The 26,594-nt window shown below is 40.2% G+C and overlaps 1 protein-coding gene across 6 annotated transcripts in view; it reads right to left on the bottom strand.

Moving 5' to 3' along the window:
* LOC105466897 (5-hydroxytryptamine receptor 4) overlaps positions 1–26,594 on the bottom strand; it is a 199,141-nt gene that overhangs the window by 25,727 nt on the left and 146,820 nt on the right. The window contains exons 7-8 of one of the 6 annotated variants that reach the window (XM_071098241.1): positions 9,289–9,408; positions 6,733–8,358 (exon numbers count right to left, since the gene is read on the bottom strand). The exons of 2 other annotated variants lie outside the window; for them this stretch is intronic. In XM_071098241.1, coding sequence (XP_070954342.1) covers positions 8,268–8,358; positions 9,289–9,408 — 211 coding nt within the window. In that variant the 3' untranslated portion in view covers positions 6,733–8,267. Of the gene's footprint in view, positions 1–6,552; positions 8,359–9,288; positions 9,409–14,045; positions 25,227–26,594 lie in introns of those variants that run through there. 3 more of the 6 variants (XM_011716074.2, XM_071098240.1, XM_011716073.2) reach the window with 3 other exon arrangements.

Raw genomic sequence — 26,594 nt, 5'->3', positions numbered from 1 at the left:
TTTGCAGTGAGCCGAGATGGCGCCACTGCACTCCAGCCTGGACGACAGAGTGAGACTCCTTCTCCAAAAAAAAAAAAAAGTAGTCTCCTTAAGCCTCATTTTACTTATCCATAAAATGGGCATTATATACAATAATAATAAAAATAATAATAGAAACTACCAATTATCTCCCTGGCAGTGTGTTAATTGCTATTGCTATCATAATTTTATTTAAATTATACAAACCTCATGAGTTAGGTAGTGTTAATACCTCTATTTTTACCAATACAGAAACTGAAGCTCAGAGAAATTAATTAAGGTGTCCAACGAAACAAATTTGGCAAATCGGGAAACAGGGATTCAATCCAGTCAAAACTTTTTATGAGAATTAAATGTTACCAAATATGTAAAGTGTTTAGGTAGTCCTGACTATCTTATATTCTCAATAAAGTTGCATCCTTTTACTGTCTTAGAAGGTAAAATGAGACTCTTGCTTGCGAGACACATTAATTGGAAAGGATTAAGACACATATTAGGAACGTCATAATAAGACACTGAATGACAAGTACATACCATTTTCCATGCGTGCAGATTATGTTTCTTCTCTGACTCCACAGCCAAATCCCTTACTATCTCCATCTTCTCCTGAATAGCCTTCTTAACCTCTCCCTTCTCAGATTAGACAACTGGCAGAGAAACAATCACTGCCTGCCACTTCCACCACTTCCCCGCTCCTGGTTTCTCAACACCCTTTCCATATGACTCCACATACTGCTTCTGAATTTCAAATGTCATGAAATTCAGAGTAATAATAGTAACAGCTACACTTCAGTGAGAACTTACTGTATGCCAGAGACTGTGTGCCACTATTTATATGCTTTAACCCACTGACGCCTCATCACACTGGATGGGCAATGTGCTATGATTATCCCCTTGCAAAGACGAAACTGAGGCTCAAAGAGTTGAGGACCTTGCTTGTGTCACACATTCAGTAACTGGTAGACTCTAAATCTCAACTTATGTCCATCTAATGTCAAAGCCCAAGCTCCTAACCGAAGACAGTTTCTCAATTTACAAATGGCAAAACTTCAGGCAGAAAGGTGCAGAGACATGCCCAGTCACACAGCAAATTAGAAAGGATGCTGCTGAAAAATCTGACATTTTCTGACATCTTTTGTATATGCTTTGTTACACTCTAGCCTGAATAACTCTCACTGGCTCCATTCTACATCTATGGCTCAGTTCACGCTTCATTTGCTCTACGTTGTCTCAATAAATGCCATTATTGGTGAAATGGAGGCCAATGTCCTCCAGGATTACAAAATGTCAAGTAACCTACAAAACTTCGGTCTGCTTCATCACAGCATTCTATAAATACAAAACTTTAAGCTTAAGTCTTTTTTCAATAGACAGGACCAAAAGAGAAAATAAACTTGCCATAACTCAGGGATATAACGGTATTTTAAAACTCTAATCTTTCTGCCACTTGCAAAAGGTAGGATAAACATCTTGATTTTATTCAAAACTGTCACTGAAAGAGTTTTCTCTTATCAGAAGGCTGCAGCTTTTGCAGTGGGTGGAGTATTAATGGCAGAGCAGCACTGAGATTTGGGACTGAAGGGGCAAAGCAGACTGGTACAGTGGAGATGCCGTAACAATGAACACCTTCACATTCTTTCAAACAAATACATCCAATGAATTTATTTGATAACTTCAGTGCACAAAAACCTGTGTTGGGCACTAGGAAAGAGAAAGATGAGCAATAAGAATTGGCCAGAGTTCTCAAAGAGCTCAAAATCTAGTAGGAGAGATCAAAAAGAACATAATTAATGAAGCACACTGAAAAGCATATCGAAATGTCACAGGAGAAGAACAAAGTGTTTCGGGGCTGGAATAGGTCAAAAACCTCATGCAGTCCTGGAGGCTGGAAAAGACTTCGGGTAGGAGGTGGTATTTGAAATACACCATGTAAGAGGTGCCAGGGGAAGCATGCCCAGTGGAAAGAACAGCAGGAGTAGTAGCTGAATGTGCAAATCCAAAGAGTTGAGCATATTGTTTGCTTTGCAGGGATGAGGGGAATAACTGGAAGAAAAACTCCGACAGTGGACTTAGGGAAAGTATTGGTAGGCCATGAGGAGTCCTTGAGGGGTTTTGATTGGGGAAATGGCATGCTGAAAGTTACGCTTTAGAGCCTAATTCCCCAATGCAGATGAAAGATAATGTCAGTTGTAGAAAGGATGATGTCAGTAAGGATAGAGATAAGGAAATGCATGAGAAAGTCTACGATTACATAGCCAGATTGATTTCCACTCATTTCTGATAAAATAATTTTTATCAAGAATCACTTTCTGGCTGGCCAATAATTGGCTTTTCCTTCCAATTAGATGCCATTTGGAACTAGCTAACTTGAAATCAATGAAGACCTACTGCATAAATGCATCTTTGTTTGCAGACAGCCAAAATTCCACGGAGAAACAAAGAGGCAAAGGGGAATAGTGCACAAGAAGAGAATCCATCCATTTCTGTTCTTGCTGCTAACAAGAACAGGCCTCAGGTGGATCAAGTCCCCTTAGATTTGGTGGAACCTGCGCTCCATTTCCAGCCGCAGGTAATTTCTGCATCCTTAAAAATTCCAGATTAACTTCTCTGATGTACAGCCTGGTTTTCTGATCCCTATGATGGGAAAATGATACTTAGCTTAATAGGGTTAAATGAGGTGTCTCATGTAAAATGCTTTCACCGAGGCTGACATGTAGTAACTGGTAAATGGCACCAAAGCTACTGGATTATGATCAGCCTTTACTCACTTCTCTGATCCCATCTCCTACCACTTTTTTTCACATTCATTAGGCTATACTGGCTATGTCAAGCACATTTCTGCCCCAGTGCATTTGTATTTGCCTTTCCCTTTGCCTGACACGATATTCCCTCAGATGAAATATATGCCTGACTCCTTAGCATTCTTGTCCCCCATCACAGAGCACACCTCCTCCATCTAACCGTGCCTAACTACTTCAGCTGAAACATCCCCTTGCCCATCTCTATTTTTTATTCTTTTTATAGCACGTATCAGTATCTAAACTTGTCTTATTCATGTATATATGTCTCCTTGTTTATTTTCTAGTTTCTGACACGAGAGAGTAGAGACCTTGTCAGGTTTCTTTATTAGTAGGTTTCTGGCAAGAGACCCTGCCTCATAGCTGGTGTTCAGAAAATCTCTTTTTCTCTGAATGCCATAGTGCTATTGAGAGAATTAACTATAACAAATAGAAACCACCTAGCGCACAGTAAGTGCTAAATCAATACTAGTCTCTTCCCCTTGAATGAGTCTAGAGATGCTCCAACATGAAAATAGACAATTTGTAAAGAAATCAAGAAAGAGGGCATTCTCCCAAGGGTAGGTTAGTTTGAAGGTGGGTTCTGCAGGAGTTTTCTGGGGTCTAGTAGCAGGTGCTTCACAACCAGTGAAGGCTCAGGTCTCTATTCTAGGAAGGAAGTTTCAGGAGACAGTGTGCTTTCTGATTGGAAGAAGAGATTTTGTAACGGGGAGGCGTGATTTTGAGGAAATGACTGTCACCTGGACAAAACAGTTCATGGCAATATTATGAACACCGCCTCAGAAAAGCTAAGGACAGGAGGAAAATAAGCACCGGCACAGAGGATATTCCCTGGTCAAGCAATTGGGCTTTAGGCTCCCAAGAAGATTCCTTCCAGGGCATAGATTACAATAACCAGAGATAGGGGATCCAGACCTACTATTCCCCATCCGGCTTGAATCTTTCATGTGATGGAATTCCAGGTAAATTTGTGAATGAAGAAAGGATTCTGATGTGAGAACCTAATTCTTCTCCACCCCTGGCATTTTATATGTGAGAAGATAGGTCCCAAGAGGTAAACAAAAGAGCTAAGTCTATTTTACTCTGGACATTGCTCTGTCTCCTGACTGCTGACAGGGTTCATTCCATTGTTCCACACCCAGAAGAGATGGTACCTAGATTTCATTGACACATAACCTGGGCCTAAGGGAGACGAACTCCAGGCTCTTGGATGGCTCATGACACCACCCACCTCCCCCAGTTTTTTTTTTTTTTTTCTAAAGGCTTCAGCAAGGATGACATGCTTAACCTCAATCCGAGACCTCCAGATATATACTGTCACACTGCCTTAAATGGCTCCTCGTGGTTTGTGCTCTGAGAGTAGCTGGACAGGATCCCCATCCTCTGCTCATGAGGTGACCATGTCATAGAGATCTGTCTTATTGCTGGAGGCCTTGATGGTGACAGACAGGCAGACAGGTAGAATCTGGTAAAATCACATTATATAGGGCCTGGGGATTCTAGCTTTCCTTTGAGGGGAACTTGGTACTGGAGTCAGGAAATTCTCCAGCTTCAAATGACGTAGCTACCGGAGGATGCCCTGGGATCTTGGAGGTTCCCAAGAAGCTCCACAAGACTGAGGCAAGGGAGTTGACTTTGGCATTTTATTGCATATTCAAAATTCAGTCATTAGTTTTCAGACTCATTTTTTTCCTTGAATATATAATTTATATAAACATGTACAGAATGCACTCATATAAACATATGTATAATTTATCAATAAATAGAATTTATCAATTAAAAAATCTATGTAGGCTCCAATTTTTTCCATAACACATTTCTGGAAACTGCATCAAAAAGTTGATAATCATAAAGCCAAAGATGCTTTCCATGTAAACAAAGTTAGAATCAGGGATTCTAGGACCTTCAAAGCCTTAACTTCAAATAAATCATAGCTATACAATCTCACAAACCAAAACAAAACCATCATTACAATTTGTAATCCTTTGAAATGATAGAATTGTTTCATCTTCTATGTGGTGGGCACACATGTACTTTATATGTTGATTATACAAGGGATCTCAGTGCATTATAAACTGCGTAAGTGGCCCCTTTGTAATTCTACTTTATTAAAAATGTAAATAAAATTAAGGTGTTAGCTAAAATAGCATTAAACCACAATTAACAATCATATACATAGACTATCAGATCAGGAAAATTCTCAAAAGTTATCAGGTTCAATATCTTAGTTGACTATGTAGTATTCGTGCTAGCTGGTCATAGTCTGGTCCATGTTTGATTTTTTTTCATAGGATTTGTATATATATAATTTACAGTGTGGGGATGATTTTGATGGCCCAAGTATTTTCTTCTTCAAATACATTTTTTATAGTGAACAGACATTTGAATCTTATTCCATGTGACTTTGAAGTCATATGAGAAGTTACACTCATTATCATCAAAATTAGCGTGTAGTCCCCTACTTTGTGAATAACAAAATCCCTTTAAATGAGTTTTTGTCATTCATAAATTTGTGTGTTGGGCAACCTGAAATGACCAAATTAGGATGCACAGATTTGGAAGAATTAATACCCAAAGGGTGCTTCTACAATTCCTAGAATATTATTCATTGATTGATTGATTGATTTAGTGAGATGGAGTCTCATTCTATTGCCCAGGCTGGAGTGCAGTGGTGCAATCTCAGCTCAATGCAGCCTCTGCCTCACGGATTTAAGCAATTCGCCTGCCTCAGTCTCCCAAGTAGTTGGGACTACAGGCAGATGCCACCATGCTCAGCTAATTTTTGTAGTTTTAGTAGAGATCAAATTTCACCATGTTGGCCAGGCTTGAACTCCTGACCTCAAGTGATTCGCCCACCTGGGCCTCCCAAAGTGCTGGGAATACAGGAAGAATTAATACCCAAGGGGTGCTCTTAAAATATTATTTTTTTAACAAGGCTCTGGGTTTGGCATTTACCTTCCTGTGAACTTTGCCCTGGGGCATTTCTTTCTCTGTTTCTTTATCAACATAGAAACTTATTCTCTTAAGTTGGTTTACCTCCTGGTAAATAAATTCTTAGTCCTTGAGTGCTCAGGCACATCCACAGTAATCCAAAACGCCCAAAGTAATGACAAATATGTGGAATGGCATTTTATGATTTACAGAATGTTTTCACAAAAAAATTTATCTTACTTATCTCCACAACAGCTTTGTGAAGTAGACAAGAGAGATTCTCTCTGAGGTCTGAGACATTCAGGAATTAGTTCAATTTGCTTAATAAGTCAGCAATGGACCCAGTGCATGCGCTGCCTCTGCGCTGTACTCCTCCCACCAACGTACTCATGCAGGCAGTGGGTGGGTGTGTGGGCCGCCACAGCAGATTGGCTGGGTCTCATCATCAGGTCCAGAGCTGTGGGGCCCAGAAGCTGGCTGCTCCCTTCTTCATATTAGAAAAGCACCTCAAATGGTGCTTGCCTGCTAATGGTGGTTGCTGAGCCTAGTGATGGCAAGGGAACAATGACTTGAAAAATCGGAGGGGGTTGGTCCAGCCATAGAGTCAGGGTGCAAGTTAGAACTTAAATAAACATTCTTCATATGTGACAAGAATGGTTCCCAGGTTCAATCTGCTCCATTGATCAGGGAGAATCCCAGTCCACACAAAGAACATTTCAGCATGGAGAGATATTTCTCACGAATTCTGAATAGCATTTCTCTTTCAGAGGCTATTTCCCTTCCCTAAAACATGACTTTCTCCCCAACAGAATTAAGCCTTCATAGGACAGAGAGGCTTTTTTCTTTTTTTTTTTTTTTTTCTTTTTTTCCTTTTTGGCATTTGGATGGTTTGGTCAATCTTCTCTTCCTTATTCCAAAGTTTCTTCCTGTCAGTTTCAGTTCCAGAACTAAAGTAAACAACAATGGAAACAATAACTGACACTTCATAAGCAACAAGAAAAAAGGAGAGTATGATAAATAATCCTGAGATGCTATCAAACCACAGCCAAGATCAAAGTCAGAATCTCACATGGCTCTGGGTTTGGCATTTACCTTCCAGGGACTTTTGCTCTGGGGCATTCGCAAGAGCCACTGATCAGCTTTGAATAAAAGACATCAGGTTAATCTAAATGAAAAAGCTGGAAAGGTCAGGGGTCTAAAAGGCCCAAATGAGGAGGGTCTTTCCTTTGAAACAAAGCCAGAAGGCAGGCAGGCCATGGCTTCTCGAGGTAGCAGACGGCTATAGCAGCATCCTGTTGTCCTAGAAACAGAAAGAAAACTTAAAGATCCTCTAGTCCAAGCTTGAGTGCACAGATGTGGCAAGTGGGGTCCAGAGATGAAAAAAACAGTATTCAAGATCTCACAGCTTGTTAGCAGCACAGCCAGGGCGGCAACTTGGGTCCTCTGGCTTCAAGTCCAGCATTGCCTACGCATCCCCAGTACTGCTGGATCCTGCCCTCCTGCACCTGTGGGGAGCTGTACGGGAAAATGAGTCTACCCAGTGTTAACTTCCAACAGTTCTCTTCCTTTGGGAGCAACAACGCCAGATTGAAAGGTTTTAAAATGACATCACAAGTTCATGGGAAAGATCCTGAAGCCTAATAAACACCTACGATGTTGCTAGCCCTGCCCAAGGCTCTTTAGAAGATGTCCCGTTCTAGCCCAGCAGGACAGTGAGCATCTCAGGGCAGACACGCCAGCGGCCAGGACACCAGGGGGAAGCTATCTGTCTTCAGTTTCCCTCCGGAGTTGCTGTGGAGACCATTTTCCTCTGACAGATCTCTGACCCTGTGTCTTCCATGGAAAATATATGGAGCATGTCCTGAAGAGGAGGACGGACATTGGACATAAGGAAGAGCAAATGGATGTCTGGGACTGACAAGGGGGCCGGCCAAGAGGATGCACGTTTGGACCCAGACACAGGGAGAAAACTGTGTTAGCGTCTGGCACAGAACAGGGTGAAGAAGAGACAGGGGATAGCTTGAACATGGCTGTGACGGACGTGACCAAGCAAGTAAGCAAGACAGGAGCGAGGACTCTGGCTAAGACAGAAGCAGAGAGGGAGTATTTTGTTGACATCTGTGAGCCCACACAGCAAAGAAGGTGTGTTTGGAGACATCAGTGACCGCGATAGGACACAACAAGCTATCGTGCTTAGAACGTGAGTGAGACAGACCAGACACAGTGAGTGACGGGAACATGTCAGAGACACCAGAGACCATGCGGCAAGAGCAGAGAATCTGGGAAGAGGGAGTGCTGGGAAATAAAAAGTGAACAAGGAGGCCATTATGTCCTCTGACTCCCTCCAGCGCCACCTGCTGGAATCTCGGAGGAAAAGCCCAGCGTGCACCGGGTTCCTGCACCGGCGGAAGGAAGGCCTCAGGTGAAGAGAATACCGGGTGCAGTCGCGCGCAAGCAGCAGCTTAGGACCTGGCCCTCTTTCGGAGGCATGGCTGTCTTCTGGGTCATTGTCCCAGGAGCCTAAGTGTCACTCGGCTGAGTAGCCACCAAAGGAGAAGTTGCTGGCGGGTGACACTGACTCTCCCATTGGCCACCACACTCCACTGCATCCCTAGAGAGAGGAGAAGATTACAGAACCTCAGAATTGAAATGGATGTTGCAGACCATCTCCTGAAAGAGCCCACCTGCATGGCAGGAACACTCTGCGCCATGCAGATGGGTAGCTATTTGGCTTCTACTTAGGAATTTCAAATGACAGGCCAATCCATATTAATTCTGGGCAACAGTAGCTATTAGAAATAACCTATCAATGTTCAGCCAAAATCGGTGTCCATGTGGCTTCTACCTGATGGACCTAGTGCGCCTATCAGGCCCCCTCAGCATTGTGCCCTCTACTGATTATATCCTCCAAGTTTTCTCTACTCCAGGCTACACATTCCGTTTTCTTTAATAGTTCATTACATATTATGGTTTTCAGATTATTCCCCATAATGGGCACTGTCCTTTGAACACCTCTCTTGAATTATGGTACTAGGAAAGTGCACAAATTTTGGCAATGAGCCTGACTTACATCATGTACTTTTCATCATCAATTGGGTTTACTTCTATGAATGTAGTCAAATTCAGTTCATTTCTAACAATGGTAATAAGTTATTGGCGTATATTGAGCTTGCGGCCAACTTTGATCATTTTTGGTACAACAACTGTCAGTTCCTAAGGTTCTTTACTACATTGCTGCATAGTTGATTTTATTTATTTATTTGAGCCAAAATATAAATCATCACATTTTACTCAGTTAAACTTTGTTATCTTGGTTTGATATCACTTTAGTCAGCTGAGATCATTCTAAATCATAGCAATTTTAACATGCAAGATATGATTATTTAGCATCCACTCAAACTAGATCTTAAGGTTTTTGCAAGCACATAGGAAGATCAAATAATCTACAATAGTAGATATTTCAGTTTAGTGTCATCTGCCTTTTAGTTTTTCAGGCAAGGTAAAAAATATTGAGCAAGATAAAACAGAAAATCATAGTTACCCCAAGACAGGCTTCCTGGCAGTCAAACATCTAATGCTCAATGTGCCTGAGAATAGACCCACTCTGACAGGCTTTGTCCAATGCCTTGCTAAAATGTCTCTGCCAAACAGAAAGTCTTTCCTAACAGATAAAGAAATTATTTGGCATGAATTATTATACAACAGTGAATCTTACTTACACAAGCTATGAGTCTATGGTTTCTGGAGTTTAGCTTTAGTGTTTCTTGAAAAATTGGGGCAATATTTACTATCTCCAGGCTTCCACCTATTCTCCAGTCCTAGACAAAGATCATCAGACTTGTTAGCAACAAGTTCCTTTAAACCCCTAAGACATGACACATCTTGGCTAGAAAGAGTTAAATGCTTTCCATCAATCCTGGACAGCAACTTTCTCCCTAAAATGTTCTCTTCTTTCCAGTTGGAAGTCTATTCTTATTACAGCAGAATATGCAAGATTTCTTCCCTAAATAATGAGATCTAACTATTTCTGGGTTAGATCCGAACATAGCTCTGAACATAGCTTTTGTTCATCCTTGATTCATCCTTGGTTATATGTTCCTTCCTCCAGATTTTCCACATGCCTTTTTAAAGTGTAAACTCTCTAGACAACTCAAGATGTGCCCTCAGGCCTTTACATGCTCCCTTACATTTTTATCTGTCTTATTCATTGAACATATCTATTGAGAGAAAGAAGAATGAATGAAAGGGAAGAAATGAAACTAAAAAAGGAAGGAAGGAGAGAAGGAAGAAAGGGAAGGAGAAAGGAAAGAAGAAGGAAAGGAAGGAAAGAAGGAAGGGAAGGAGGGAGAGAGGGAAGAAAAAAAATAAGAATTTCTCATCTCTCATTGGCCAAATTCCCTTTGTGTCATACTTGTTATTATTGTCATTATTAGCAACGATGAAAACAACCACCCATTAGTGTAGCACTGGTGTGCCAGGCATTGGGCTGAATGCATTATGTGCCTTAATTCATGTACTATATCCATTTCACAGGCAAGGAAACTGAGCTTCAAGGAGTATAAGTAATTTGCCCAAGTGTACACAGTTAATAAATGACAGGGTCAGACCTTACATTTAAGTCATTTTTGACACCAGCGTCTGTGCTAGTAATTGTTCTACTGTGTTGTCATTCATCATTTTGACAACTACCACTATAGATATAGTATTTAGGTCTTGCTGTCTCTAGCATTTCTTTGTCCCACTATGGCAGATTCCTGGGTGAAATGAATATGTACAGGGGTGCATGTTATAAATGTTCCACCTGTGAGAAATCTGCAGTGTGATGTGACCTCTCCATTTATTGCAACACAGTATGACTGTGACACTAACATTGGACTCTTTCCTGCTAACTCCATCTGACCTTTAAAGAAGAGTCATTGCCAAGTGGAACCCAATGTTTTCTGTGATGTAGAACTAGGGAGACTACGTGTAAAGGAGGGGAAAAAACCCTGCAATGGTAGGAGGAAAGTACAGAAGACAAAGAGAGGGGTTACATGAATAAACATAATAAAGAATGAGGAGTGAGGAAAAAAGATCAGAGCTGAAGAAAACCATGTGGTTGGGCATGCGGAAGGCTCCAGAGCAATTGGAGAGAGGAAGAGGTTCTTTGAGAAATGTTTCCCGAAGGGCTACATTGGCTCTCTCTTTCTCTCCCTCTCTATCTATCTTTGACAATGGCAAACCCAGCTTCAATATATTGGCTCTGTTGTACATTCTTTTAGAGATTTAAATAAAGATTGAAAATACTCTAGTATTGCTATTTGATGCCTAATACCAGGTTACATCAATATAGCTCCGGCCATGGAGAAAGAACAGTGGCCCAGCATCTAACGCTATGAAGGACTCACAACCATCTCTCTCAGCAGGACGGATGAGAACTTGAGAATAATGATAGAATGATCTTATGGATAGTTGGCTCATAGCCGCGGTTCTCATTGTTATACTTACATAATTGTTCACAGTTAACAGTTTAGTGTCATCTGCCTTTTAGGCCTTCATACATGATAAAAAACAATATGGTACATTATGCTGCACCACAAGAGACCTCCATCCTGTGCAACAAGATCATCCTCAGTGCACGTGGCTTTAACACTCAGGAAGCCCCTTTCATTCCCAGCTACAAAGTCACCCTAGTAATTCAGAGAAGAAAGCAGCAGAGTGTAGCAACCGGAAGACAGGTACCTGGGTTCTAATGCCTCCATTTGAGTGACTCTGGATGACTTCGTCCCTTTCCTGTGCCTCACTTTTCCCATTTGTTAAATGAAGGGGAGGATAATCTATAAGATCCTTTGCAACTCTGGCATTCTGATTCTATGAGTAGCGGGGATGGTGGGTGACAGAGACAGGCCTTCTGATTGGGCACCAGCTGTGTGTGGGACTGTTCTCCAAAGCTGTGGGTAATTGCTTCAAATCTGGCTTTTAATATTCTATTGTTAGTATCTGATACTTTATATTCCATGTGGAGGGAAGAGGTTTCACGGGAAACACAGGGAGGGTAATTTTGGATTTGTATTAAAGAATCTGAAAGACCTCAATTCCGGAATCTGTGAAATTACATTGCAAAGCTGTTAAACGTATCTGGGTAGGATAGGATAGGGTGGGGCTGAGATGCCACAACTTAAAATGCAGCGAGATCACAACTGTCTCTCCTCAAACATATGTTTGATCAAAAACATTGGCAGAGCCACTCAAAATCCCTGATGCAAAACATCATTTAAAAAGAATCTTTCTCCAATATTTTAACGGATGAGTTTTTAAAATGCAGTTTCTTGTTGTAATCGTGTTGGTAAAAATCCCTGACAATTTACAAAGCATTGTCATATCTTTTCTCACATTTTATCTTCAATGCAAATCTCTAGGGCAAGAAGGTACAGAGTCTTATTTCCATGTTAGAGGAATAGGAAAGTGTAATGTAGGGTCATGGACTGATTGATGGGTAATGGTGGATCTAGTACTTCAGGTATTTTGCCCTTCAAATCAAGAATTCTGCCCATTCGGAAACATGGGAATCATTTATGTGATGGGAAGTTTTATAACGAAGTTTAATATTAGCAGTTAATGAAACAGACTTACAATTACCTGTTCTCTAGAAGAAAGAATAGGAGGAGGAGGAAGAAGGAGAAGAGGGGGAAGAAGAAAAGGAAGAAGAGGAGGAGGAAGAGGAGGAGGAAGAGAAGGAAGAGAAGGAGGAGAATCACTTGCTAAGACATCTTTCTCAAAGGTCCCGAGGCTATGTGCATGAGAACTATATTGGGTACTTGTATAAAATACAGATCCCAGGATCCATACCAGACCTTTGACAGCGAGGGCAGGAGGGCAGGAGTGAGGCGGAGAGAGTGGCAATCTGCATTTTAAAAAACTGCTCTCGGTTGATTTTTACGCACACAGGTGTATGAGATTTCCCGCCAGCCATTCTACTCATACCAGAGAGACAGCTTAGAGATAGAGACTTAGCGGGCAGTAGAGAGAAAGCACAGGCAGGTCAGAGGGGCCAGAGCTAGAAATCTGAAGCATTCGGTGATGCTCCCAAAGGGAAAGGAATGGAAACAATGAAATAAAACATACATTTCAGCAAAGTGGACAAGTGAGTATTTATTGGTTTTCATCACACTGAAGATAAACAGATGAGAAAACACTTGGTGATTATGAAAATGAGAAAGCAAAAAATGTAAAGAGATCTACAAAGCAATGTTTTTCTAGGTGATCTTCAAGTGATGAGAAATAGAATTCTTGGGTATTGTTAGCTGATAAAAACTGAGATGTCTACAAACCGTGAGACACATAGATTTGTAATAAGTTATCAGCAAGTTCGCTTGTTAAAAGTCAATTTCTTAAATTGTCTTTAGATTCACTATCAACCAGAATTCTACAGAGGCTAGAAGATCACGTGTTTCCCAAACATGGGATGTGTTCTGTGAGTGATATCTCAGACAATGGGCACAGCATTAAATAATCTGAATGACAGCAAGGGGATTCAAATTATTTCATTCAGTCATTCTGACTCAGTGTGGTCCTGCTCTGGTTTAACAAGTCTCTAATACCTAACAAACGCAGTGCAGGCTTCAGGCTCAAAGTCTTTGGCAAAAAAATGAGATAAAGTTAAATTTTAATAACTTTGTTTTATTTTCATTGCATTTATATTAAAAAACATCTTTTCTATGTAATTTTGCATTTAAGGTCACGATACAGAGTTTCCTTTACAAATACAATTATTTAGATTTAAAACGTATCTAAAGAAAAATAGTAAATAAATACTAGCATGGCATGGGTAGAGTGGTGATATGATAAAAAAAAATCATGAAAGTAGCATGCAAGTGACAAAAGCTCCTATCAGACAGATGAGAAAACTAAATTGCAGAAAGCACAGTGTCTTGGGAAGGACATAAAGCAATGCATCTGCAGGGCATGAGCTCTAGGATCTTTCTTTCTACTGTTTTTTGAAGCTTGCAGAAAGCTGAGCTTTCACACTTTGGGATGTTAACATTGTGGCGTCTGGACAAAATGTATTCCCAAGGCCCTTTAATTCCATCGCCAGCCTCAGATATGTCCATGTTTCAATACACCAAAGTGCGAGATCAAATCAGGCATGGCTGATTCTAATCCCAATGTACTTCTTTTCCTATTTCTCAATATGCACACGGAACTAAGAGGTCAAATCATGTCCTTTCATGACTTTTTTCCATTGTCTACCATGGTTCCTAAGTGGCAAATAAAAGGATTGAAACCTGAATCTTTGGGAGTCAGACTATCTACCTGTTTTTTCTATAGTATTCCAATATAAAAGAACCTGAAAATATCTCAGAGAAAATACCTTAAAAGTATGTTTTAAACACAGCCAATATTTACTGAATGTTTGTTATGTGTCAACTACTGTGCTAAGAAATTCATGGATTATTTCATATAAACTTCACAATAAGCCTATCACATGGGTGTTATTATTTGCAGGCTCTGGCTGAGTGGAACGAATCCTAGTAACCTTCCCCAGGTAGAATATCTAGAGAGTGGTGGGGTCAGGATCTGAACTCAGAGCCTCATTGAAACAACATCACTAAATTTGCACCTTCATGCAACAGGCATTCTCAACCCCTAAACAGTGCTCTTGAGAAGCTGCCCATGTGAGTGACAGTGAGTCAGGTACATAAAGAATACTTAAGATACTGAGGGATAAGCTGAACTTCCAAGAGAAGGGCAAGCAGGTGGTAAGAGAGGCAAGAGACTGAGGGGAAAGTGGGCCAGGAAAGTTTAGAGAGCTCCTATTGGAACCATGCCTAGAAGAATGAGTAGTCTTGTGCCAGGCTGGAAAGTGAGACAGCATTCAAGGCAGCAGAGATGATCCAGAGACAAAATAATTCCCTATGTGTTTGAGAAAAGTTGACCAGTCTTGTATGTTTATTGCACAAAGAGTTAGGTCAGGGGAGCTGGGAGCTGGGCTGCAGTGGGAAGAGTTGAGGGAAATGAGCTGGAAAACTAGATTGGGTCCGGCCAAGAAAGGCTTCATATGTCCTTCCCTCTCTACCCACTGCAAGTCCTACTGTACTGCTCAAGGTTATCCTATTACAACCCAATCCAGCTGGCATTTGCAGTTTAAAATCCCACATGTCTGAATGGCCTTTCCATCTTCCTGAGTGATAAAGATGAAGCAGCTTCTCCCTTTATGGCTATATTATATACATAGTCCCAAAAGAAAACCAGAGACAGAGAAAATAATTTATAATTTGCAACTCTGTCAAGGAAAGAGCATCCTAAAACCACCAAAATGTGTGAATAGCCTTTCAGTTCAATTCTAGAACTCACCCTTTTGGAAAGTCAGCAAAAAATGGACTGAATGTAGAAGTCTCCCAGGATGGTCTGGTTAACTTTTGAGTGTATGTGTCTGTGTGTAGCTTCCAAAGGCAGGAATTAGACCATCAGGAAAAAGTAAGAAGATAAAAGCCCAACTGTGAGCTCCTTAGCCAGAGGAATCTTGCCTGCCTAGGTCTTTGCTGGAGCCCCTCTGCCAAGAACAGTGTCTGTACCCTATTAGGCATGTAATAAGAAGATAATAAATGAATGGAGGAATTAATGAGTAAGTGAGAAATGGATGTAGGAGTTCTGAGACCTAGGTTCTGGTCTTTGTTCCTCTGATGATGTGGCTGCATTAGCTTAGCGAACTTTTTAAGTTCTCCGAGCCTCTATTTTCTTGTCTATAAGATATTGAGGTCAGTAATCTACTTCAGGTTATTTTCAACAAGACTTCAACCAATAACCTTATGGAGTGGTCATGGGAGTCTTTAGAGGGATGGGGCAATGGTCATGATGCTGTGCACACATGCCTCCACACCAACACCTGCTTTGCTCAAAGCAATTCTATTTTTGTTGTTTGCACTTCCAAGTGAGATACCATTTGAAGAAAAGATTGCTACACGTTCCAAAAGCGTTTGATAACCACTGGGCTGTTTGAGCTCTCATATCACTTCCAGCTAGAAGATTCTAAGCTTTTATGATGAAGATACAGAGAAGTAAAATTTGACCAAACTTTGCAACAACTAGGACTGCCAAACAATATAATGCCTTACCTTGGATAATAATGAGCTATCCCTCACTGGGAGAAGAGATAGAAAGCTACTTACAGGCAAGTGAGAGAAAATATCACTGTACTGGAGGGGACATTTGACCAGATCACTTCTGAAGCCCTCTCCATGTCTAAGAATCAACAATTCTGAATTTTTACAAGAGTTTTGAGTTAGCTATCAAGGAGCACAGTTTAGTGGTTAACAACAAAGGGATGTGGAAATTACTAGAATCCTGGCCCTGACATCACCAGTTGTGGGATCTTAGCCAAGTTACTTAATCTCTCTGAGTTACAGTTTTCCCATCAGTAAAATGAAGACAATAATATGTGCTCCATAGAGTAAATGAGATGACCCAATGAGATGTCATATACAATGCACCGAGCTCAATGCCTGGCATATAAACTGATGCTCAATAAATGGTAGCTCCTAAGATAAGATGATGATAACTATAAAGATGGTGAAGTGTGAACCAAAAAGCCAAAGTATTCCTAAAGCAACTAGTTATTATATATGACAATCATTCATATCTATATACGTGTCTGTGTATATATTCATACATATGTGTGTGTACGTGTGTGTACACATATACAGACACTCCTTTCCTTAAAGTCAGAAACTCAAAGCAGGCAATCCCAATTTACACATGGAGGAAGCAATTAAATTTTATCAGCCAGCGAAGAAAACTAAAGTCAGAAAAGGATAAAAAGAACTTGAGCAGATGCCAAATGTATTTGTTTGTCAGGTTTATCAAAATACGAACTCGCTAATTTCTTTGAGAATAAAAAACTATCCAAAAGCAATTCTAACTGTGACATCTTTCTAAGAATCCTGTTAAAAATAACCTGAAACAGGCATGGATATAAGAAAAGACAATTCAGAAACAATTTTTTGAAAAGTAGATTCTTGGCTCTTTGGTTGAATATAAGCAGAACGTACTCAGCTGTTTGTTTATATAACCAGAGACATTCATTGGGTCTTCTTGCTCAGGGCTAGCAGATGACCTCACAGGACTTCCAGTAGGAAAGCAGCTAGAACTCTGCATCATTCCTTTTCTCACAGCTCACCTATCCTTGCAGCTGAAGTGTTTTTCCTCCTCCTCCTGAACTTACTGCTCAGGAACAATCCTGTTTCTCATCAGAGGGCTTTATGGTGATTTTGACACCACACCATTTCCCTTCACACTCTGTTCCGATAATGAACCAGAGTTCCAGAAATCAGAATCCTGTCCTACCAACCACTATTCCTGCCATTTTGCCTAATAAGATGGTGGTGATTATAAAAAGAATGTCATTATTTATTAATGACTTAAATGACTTACTGTGTTCCGGGTACAGGTACAGTATCTATCTCACATAAGTCTTGCAACAGTCTGATCAGGCAAGAACCACTTGTGCTCCCATTTTGCACAGGAAAAAACCAAGGCACCAAGAGGTTGACTAACTAACGCAAGATCACACAGCTTCAAAGTGGCAGGACCAAAAATCAAACTGAGGCCCATCAAATACCAATTCCTGTGCTTTTAACTGTATCACTAAACCACTGCATCAGAAACCTGGTTCCTCCTACATTGGGATTCTGTCTTTTTCTTTCCAGAGTCTGAAGTCCTGATCCTAACTGTCTCTGTATGAAAAAGGAAGTATCATAAAAAACTGAATGAGAAGATGTATCCTTAATTCCAGCCCAGAGCCACTTCTTCTTGCAAATCTTTAAACAACAATTTGTTTCATATTAAAGCTTCAAAGAATGTGTGTGTGTGTGTGTGTGTGTGTGTATGTATGTATATCCTGATCAGTAAATATATTCAATATTTTTTCCAAATGCAATTGCAGGCATCAAATTAGCTATTTACCACTGAGCATCTACAGAGATATTTTTCCTTTGGAAATGTCTACATTTTCTACCAACTCCAGACTGCCAAAGATTCAGTAAAGGAAAGCAGAATGGCCCCCTAAAATTGACAATATCATCTCTGACATATCTCTTCTCACTAGTAATATTTCCAGAAGTTCTCCGTCTTCAACCCAACAAAATGTAACACTGGCTGAAGTAGAGTTTGCTCTCCCCTACACTTAACTGCACTGTGGGATAATGCCCATGATTTTATAACTCACAGAATCACAAAAAAGGGGCTGAGAATATATTATTCCATCTACTCACCTCTTCCCCAGAAATGTTGACTAATGATCATTCGGTTCTTCCAGTTACTGATATTCAGTCAGTTGACACTTTTTTTTTTTTTTTTTTTTGAGACGGAGTCTCGCTCTGTCGCCCAGGCTGGAGTGCAGTGGCCGGATCTCGGCTCACTGCAAGCTCCGCCTCCCGGGTTTGCCCCATTCTCCTGCCTCAGCCTCCCGAGTAGCTGGGACTACAGGCGCCCGCCACCTCGCCCAGCTAGTTTTTTGTATTTTTTAGTAGAGATGGGGTTTCACTGTGTTAGCCAGGATGGTCTCGATCTCCTGACCTCGGCCTCCCAAAGTGCTGGGATTACAGGCTTGAGCCACCGTGCCCAGCCCAGTCAACACTTTTAATTGACTGATGGTCACCCAATTTTTTTCCTTCAGCTTTACTAGGAACCCCCTAGTAAGGCAATCCATTCCATTTTGTGATGAAATACATGTTCTTATAACCTCAATCCTTTGTTTCTTACCTCTCTCCCTCACATTATGCAGAAGAAGTCGAATTCCTGTTTCCTCTAACAGCCCTTTAAATATATAAAAATGATAATTATGACCTAAAGCCTCTTTGCTCTAAGTTCAGTATCCCCAGTTCCTTCTACTGTTATTTATATGTCATAAATTCCGTAAAGAAAATCATGGCATTTACCCTCTTCTGAACATACTCCAGCTTGTCAATTCCCAGTACAAGATGAAGCTTTTATCATTTCCATGGACCAGGTACCTGCACCATTGCACCATGGACTAAACACAGATTTACATGGGAATATGGTTTTCCAGTGGGTATCTCAGTGTGCTTTGGAGGAGATTTCTTCCGAACAGCTGCTCTGACTAAATTGGGAGGTCTGTGTCCTCGCCAAGTACGTGCTGTAAGAGAACAAGCTCCTAGAGCCTGCCTTGTGGAAAGGGCCTATCTGCAAGGTTACTGCCGGCACTCTAACCACAGAAGTTCAGGACCTTTCCTCCTAGAAACCATATCAGTTGCCTTCTACAGGGCTTCCTTTTTGGTCTTGCCTTAAGAATGTATGAGGATTAAAAGGAGGCAAGTGGTGCAGGGGCTGAACCTCCTGGCATTGTTGAAAGACCTCTCCTGCTGTCCTTGGCAAGGAGGTTCTCTGTTGTAAAGCTCAGAGGACTGGTTTAAAGCAGGGTTTCTTAACCTTGGCACTATCTGGAAATCTGGGGCCAGATAATTCTTTGCTCTGGGGTGTTCCATGCATTGTTGGATGATTAGCAGTATCCTTGGCCTCAACCCACTATTACCAATAGTATTCCCACGTTGTGACAACCAAAAATGCCTCCAGATATTGCCAAATGTTCCCTGGTAAAACGAGATATTTCCTGATAAAGAACTACTGGTTTAAACCCACACAATCTCAGTGATCTAAGACATGCAGCTAGATCTAAACTTAAAGCATTATCTAATTCAACTTCCTCATTTTTATTGGTATTGGGAGAGATAATGACCTCATAATGATCACAAAGGGACTAGAAGACAGGCCTCCTGCTCTTTCCAGGACACCAGTGGTTGTCAACCCTGCTGCACACCCAAGCTCCTAAAATAAATGGACTTCTGGTTCCCAACCAGACCAATTAAAATAGAATCTCTACAAGTGAAGCTCAGGCTCAGTTACTGCTTACGAGTCCCCCGTAGCTGTACTGTGCAGCCAGGGTTGAGGGCCAGGTCACCACATCACACTGCCTCTATCGTTGACCTCAAAAAAACCATGATGGGCATTTGTGGAGCTGAGCGTTGCTTGGGGGCTTGCCCTCCAGGGTGGCATGCATAATCCTTCTTTATTGTGAGTGCCGATCTCTGAGGGCTGGTACACAAAACCCCGACACCCTGACAGTGGGTGCACCTATGGAGCAAAAGGGGGAAAATAAACACACAGAATGTGCCCGACTTGTTTGACATGGCTGGTATATTTTATGCTGGGTCAAAGAAATGCCTACAGGTAATTTAAAATCCAGAAGGCATATTCAAAATAACAGCCCCAACTGTTCAGCACAGGGCATGATGTACCCAGGAAACAAGTCTTGTCTCATGTTGCTTAAATCATTATTTATAAACAGCGTGATTAATTTATTTCTGGCTTTCCTTCTAGTCGAGGAGCTCTATCTTCCTTGTTTCAGGAGCAGTGTTTAGAACATGGAGATTTTTATTGACTCATTTCTTAAGAAATTCTTATCAGGAAGCTGAGAAAATAACTGGGGACCTGGAGGAAGATGTTTTACCAAGATATGGATGATGCTATGCAAATACTTGTGATAACAATGTAGCAGTTTCCATTCACTGAGTGCTTTCTGTGTAATAGGAACTGGCATATCCCTGAAGAGATGTTATCATATTTAACCTTAACAAAAGTCCCATGAAATGGGTTCTAATATTATGTCCACTTTACAGATGAAGAAAAAAAACTTGGAGATGTTTGGTCAAATGCTTAAGGTCATATTGGCACTAAATGGTAGATCTCAGACAGGACTGAAACCCAGGTGGGCCAGATTCCAGCACCTGCAGCCATGACACTGTACTGGGTGGGATGGTCCTTGGATTACATACCAATGGTCGCCTTCCACTAAGCCAGAAGCAGGAACTTTTCCTGAACAGTAAGTCTCAATGGAGGGGATAATGTTTCAGCCTCAGCACATTAGCCTAGAAGTGGGCATCCTGGAGAGAAGCTTAGGCCAACCGATTAACACATTTCTGAAAAGCAGGTACATTTTGCAAACAGCACTAACTTTTCTAATCCTGAGTATTTGATGAGACCGTTGGTGTTCTTTTGAAGTTTTTATTCTCACTATCTTCCTGGTGTGATCTCAAACAAGAACAGTGTTTTCTGAGAGATTACTTCATGTTGTGATGGGGACCAAGGCCGGCTTTGTGGGTATGTGACCAGTGCATATACAGGAATCCAGACCTAGGTTTAATGCTCTGCTGCCATCTTGAAATTCTTAATAACTTTATTCTTGAATTTGTGAATATTAGTAGAATGTGTATGTATCGAAAAGCAGTTGAGTTAGTTTTCTGCACTGTTCTGGTAAAAGCAAAATACAAAAGTATGTATGAACTACCTACCATGATTTGTACAATTTTGATGATTCCACGTACAAGTTAAATGCTCTTTTATTTACATTTGAAATGGGCATTGCGTAATGTAAAAGTGAATGATAAATTGATTCATGTATCAATGAGAAATGAATGATAAATTGGTGCTAATAATTTCAAAAATTTCTTTACTAGAACAAAGGTAATTAACAAGTTAAAAAAAAACACCAAGACAAGTTGGGAGGGAGTGAATGAACAGAAAAGAAAGGCTTTAAATTTTAATACCTTTAAGAACACTTTTTCCTGCCTTTTGAACAAGTGGCTTGTATTTATATTTTGCATTTGGCCAGCAAATTATGTAGTCTGCCCTGGTAGGGGTTAATGGAGACAAAGGAAGGTCATCCTCATCCATCTTTGATTTACCCAGATTAAGTCTGTTTTGGCTCAAAACAATGAGGTAAACGTTGAATACAATTGTAACCTCCAAAGTTCAAGGTAAAGGCCATAAGATGGCTTTTAAATGTCAAACAACTTTACAACATTAGCAAAAACCTCTGAGGATCCAAAGTAAATCAACTCTAAATCATTTCGTCATCCATGGGTAAAAATCTTCCAATTCACAGTATGAAAACCTTTATTTAAAAGGGGAATTCTGATGTGCTGAAGTCAAAATTTGGCAAGTGGTTTCACAGTGAACAAACAACTATTTCAGTTATGGAATTAATATATATTTTTTAAAGTGGTGGAAACTTATTCTCACATACACAGTCCAGATAAACAATGAAGTATGATAAGAACATCTGTTTATATAACAAATATATTGATTGAGCAATTTCTGCACCATGGGCAAATTTTAGGGAATAAAAGTACCTGCCCTCATAGACTGGCAGTCTGGCTGAAGAGGCAGATAATAAGCAAGTTAACAAAAAATATATTGTAAGTTATCATAGTTTTTATTCATAAAGGAAATAACAAGGGGCAGTAACCCAGATTTTTTTTTTCTTCTGCTGTGTTTTGGGGGGAAGCTCATTCTCTTTGCCTCTTACTCATTTTCACTTTTTTTTCTATGTTTACATTTTTTCCTCTATTGATTTCATATAGAAATCTGAATACACTAATGTTGTACATGGAAATGTTAAAGATTTATATAGCACATCCAATAGAATTGATTGATTAGTTTCTGAGTGTTGGCTGATAACAAGAGTTAGTGAGTCTGAGAGAAAGTTGTATTGCCTCCTTCCAGAGAGAAGCACATATAGCTCTGGAGCTGATTGGTCAAACAAAACTTTTCACAATCATGAGAATTTCCTACATTTATATCTAAGCCAATAGCCACTCACCACATGTGGCTAATGAACACTTGGAAGATAACTAGCGTGACTAAAAAGCTGAGTTTTCAGTTGTGTTTCATTTTGGTTAAATTAAAATTTAAATAGTCACGTGTCGCTAGTGGTTACCCTATTGGACAATACAGATCTAGAGATTTCAAGTCAATGGACAGCCTGTTTATCGCAGGGATTGACAGTGGATAACGGAGGATGATAGCCAAGAACCAAGTTAGATAGGCAAGAAGTTCTTTGGAAAGCACTTGCAAAAGTTCTCAGACTTCTTAGGAATTGGGTAAGTGTTCTAGGTTTGAGTAAGATCTGAACCTGGAACCTGGGGAAAAATCTAAGCCTGGTGAGAGCAGAGAAGCCCATCTCCAAAGCTAAACTTTGTATGCAATCTCTGCTGTGTTGCCTAATTTATAAATAGTCTGTTCTTAAAATTATCACTTTCATGTGGACAGAGATTTGCAGTTAGCAAAGCAATTTCACATCAATTATTTTGTTTTATTTTCACAAAGAAGGAATGAAATAGGAGGATGGGGATTATCTACCAAAGAAGCCAAAACTGGAATCTTTAGCAGATTTTCTACAGGGAAATTCTCTGCTCTAAGGTTACAGTCAGCACCCTAGTCCCTTTTCTGCCCTCAGTTATCTGAACTAATAATCATGGAGACAGTTAAACAGAAGAGAGGGTAAGCCAGTAGAGTAGAGACAGAACATTTATTTATCCCCTTGTCAAGTCCTACAATGTTCCAGGCACTTTACTAGGCCCTGAGGATACAACAGGCAGCAAGACTGACAAGGTCCTTGGTATTTATCCAATGGACAAAGAACCCCATAATCAAGTCCCCAAAGAACCTCAAATCAAATTAATATGACTTATTCCTACCACTTGCCACCTTCGTGGTCACAAGACTATCTCGTCATACCATGTCTCCTAAGTGGGGAGAGTTACTTGGCTTAAAGCATAACTGAACTGAAGCAGGCTTCCAAAAGGAATTTTCTGCTAATTATACCAGTTAACTTAGATAAAGTTATCTTTTAAGGGATTCTGGCCCGGGCGTGGTGGCTCAAGCCTGTAATCCCAGCACTTTGGGAGGCTGAGGCAGGTGAATCACGAGGTCAGGAGTTTCAGACCAGCCTGGCCAACACGGTGAAACCCTGTCTCTACTAAAAATACAAAAAATTAGCCGGATGTGGTGGCTGGTGCCTGTAGTCCCAGCTACTCGGGAGGCTAAGGCAGGGGAATCGCTTGGACTCAGGAGGCGGAGGCTGCAGTGAGCCTAGATTGCACCACTGTACTCCAGCCTGGGTGACAGTGTGAGGCTCCATCTCAAAAAAAAGAAACAGATTTATAAGAACCTAAGAATTCTAATATGTGTCATAACTTGAAGCCCTGAATCACAATCAATGCCAGCACACCTTGGACCATTCTGATCCACAAAAGTCTAGGACTGTGGCTCTAAACCTTTAATATGCATAACAACCATATTAGTAAAAATGTCATTTACAGGCCCTGCACTGATTCAATGAGTGGGACCCAGGATTAGTGATTTTATTAAGCTACCAGATGATTCTAATGTGAGTGGTCTGCTGATCATGCTTTGACGGAAAAACGACCAGCAAAAATAAAAATAAAAGGGAATATAATTGCACTCACCAAATTTCCAACAATAATATACACAGAAAGCACTAAAATAAATTGGGATATTTATTCCGAAAAACAAAAGCCTTAGAAAGAAGCTATGGCCAAATATGCATAAAGGGCTGTCCTAACGTAAGAGGTATAACCTGTTTTTCTCTTTCTCAAGGCAGAATGAGGGTTAGTGAGTAGAAGCCACAGGGATGGAAACGTCAACTCAATATTAGGAAAACCTTTCAAGCTCTATGGCTGCCCAACCTTTGAGCAGGCTGCTCAGGTAGGAAGCTTCTCTCATTGCAGGAGTTCAAGCAGGGCCTGGATGCCCATCACCAATGATGACAAGGAAACTGTTGATTTGTTAGCAATTCCCTCAGCTCCTGATGAACCTTGTGCACACCTGCAGTGATGTCCACTGTCCTGTAATACCTTGCTTGTGTATCCCTTGCTTCAGTGGTTCATGTTTATATCTGCTGCATGCTGCCTGGTGCATTAAGTGCTCAGTACATGGTTCCTGTGAATCAAACTTCAGAACCTGATACATTGAGTTCCAGAATCTGCAAACCTGGGGTTCTGATGGGCTTCCTATAACCTCAAAAGCAACATATGGGTTTTACAGTCACCTCTTCTACTATCCAGAATGAACCTTTAGCAATTTATCTGCTCTTCTTCAGTAAAGTTTTCAAGTTTCTTTCAATAAAGGTCTTATACTTTTAAAAAACATTTTCTTTAAGGAACTTTAGTTATTGCTTCTGTTTATTTGTTTGTTTTTTGACGGGGTCTGACCCTGTCACCTGAGCTGGAGTGGAGTGCAGTGGCAAAGTGGTATTTTTCTTAATTCACATTCTAATTGCTTTTTTCTCATGAGCAGGAAAGTCACAGAGGATTGAGTGTTATCTCATATCATTCATCCTTATGAAATATCTCATTACTTTTCACAGTTTATAGTGGATTTTCCTGGAAGGTGATTATAATAGATCATACAGATGATTAATAAATAATGGCAGCTTTGTTCTCTTTTTCCAATTTTTATGTAGAATATTTCTTCTTTCGTTCTTTGGATTTTGTATGTACAATGTTGACCACGAGAGATGATAAGACATCATTGTCTTATTCCTGACTTTAGTAGGAACGCAGCTAATGTTTTATCATTAGGTTGTTTATTTTCTTCTCTGCCACTATGTTCAGTATGGGTTTCCTAGAGTGGGAAAAGTGATTTCCATAAGACTAAGACAGATATTGATGGGTGGGGAAAACACAGCTGCAGAACAAGATTAAGGATGAGACAAGGAGAAAGAGGCTGGCTCCAAATTCACTGAGAATCGGAGTTTGCGCACTTGATAAACCTCTTAGAATTCCACACACTGGCATTTTGCCTCTTTCTAATATATGCATGAAGACAAATTAAAATTGCCCCAAAATATTTATATGATAATAATTCATGTTTAGAAGCTATATTTAGAAGACTACGTAACGTATATGTCTAGACAAATGGTGTCATCATCCCATCAAATGCTTTCTTCACTTCTATTTTGATCATGGGTTGCATATTTCCAAAGACACTTGTCCGACAGAAAATAGTCAGACACAATTGCAGACATCTCTGCCACTGTGTACACTAGTTAGTACAATTTTAGTAACCAAAACCCTCTAAGAATGTATTTCAAAAGCATTTTTTATTTCATCGGCTACCCGTTTGCTTATTTAAGAATAAAATTGCATGTAAATCAAAAGGCCAGAAAGGATAGGACCGACCCTGGGAGACCTATGACTCTAAACCATTCAGGTCAGGCTTGGCTGTTTCTAATTCAACTTGGAAAAGTAAAATTCCATTCTGTCAAAAAGACTTTAAAGGAAGGAGGCCCCACAATATCAGAATGTTGTCATGAACTGGGTCTTCCCAATGTGAATCTTGTAGACTAAGTTCTCTGCACCTTTTAGGATCTAAGGGAAGATTTAACAAACAAAACCTATTTTTTGATTTTGAGTATTTTAATCCTTCATAAATCTGAAGAGAATCAGGAAGCCATTTCATCAGCAAAAAATGTATCAATCAATTGATCATCTACTGTTATACAGATACTGTGTTAAAGACTATGCGGTACCTAGAGAAGAGGAAGCCATAGTTTCTCCCCTCAAGGAATATCTGATGTGACAGGAATTAAATAAGTATATACAATTTAATTAAATAAATAAAATTAAATTGTATACTCTAAAGCAGTATGAATGTCATGAGAAATAGTGCTGTAAACAGACCACTGCCATCCAGCAGAAGTGGAGAAGAACAAGTGCCCAAGTTGAAGAAATGTGAAAAAGGCATGTTCTGAAAACCACAGGAAGAAGAGTTTGATCCCAATCCTGAGATGAACTTTTTTTAAATTGATTTTTTATTTGAATAGTCAAGGGGTACCCAAAGATAGAAGTCAACAAGTGGTTAATAAGAATAGGCCCATCTGATCTAAGCTTAATTCCTTTTAAAAAATGTGAGTATGAAAATGCCTTCATTTGAACAAGTTATTAGTCTTCCATGGTTTGTAGGCAAACTAGAGAAATATCAACAAGCCGG

This window comes from Macaca nemestrina, chromosome 6 (genome assembly GCF_043159975.1).
Source record: "Macaca nemestrina isolate mMacNem1 chromosome 6, mMacNem.hap1, whole genome shotgun sequence".
Classification (NCBI taxonomy): Eukaryota; Metazoa; Chordata; class Mammalia; order Primates; family Cercopithecidae; genus Macaca; species Macaca nemestrina.
This window is presented reverse-complemented; position numbering and strand designations above follow the sequence as displayed.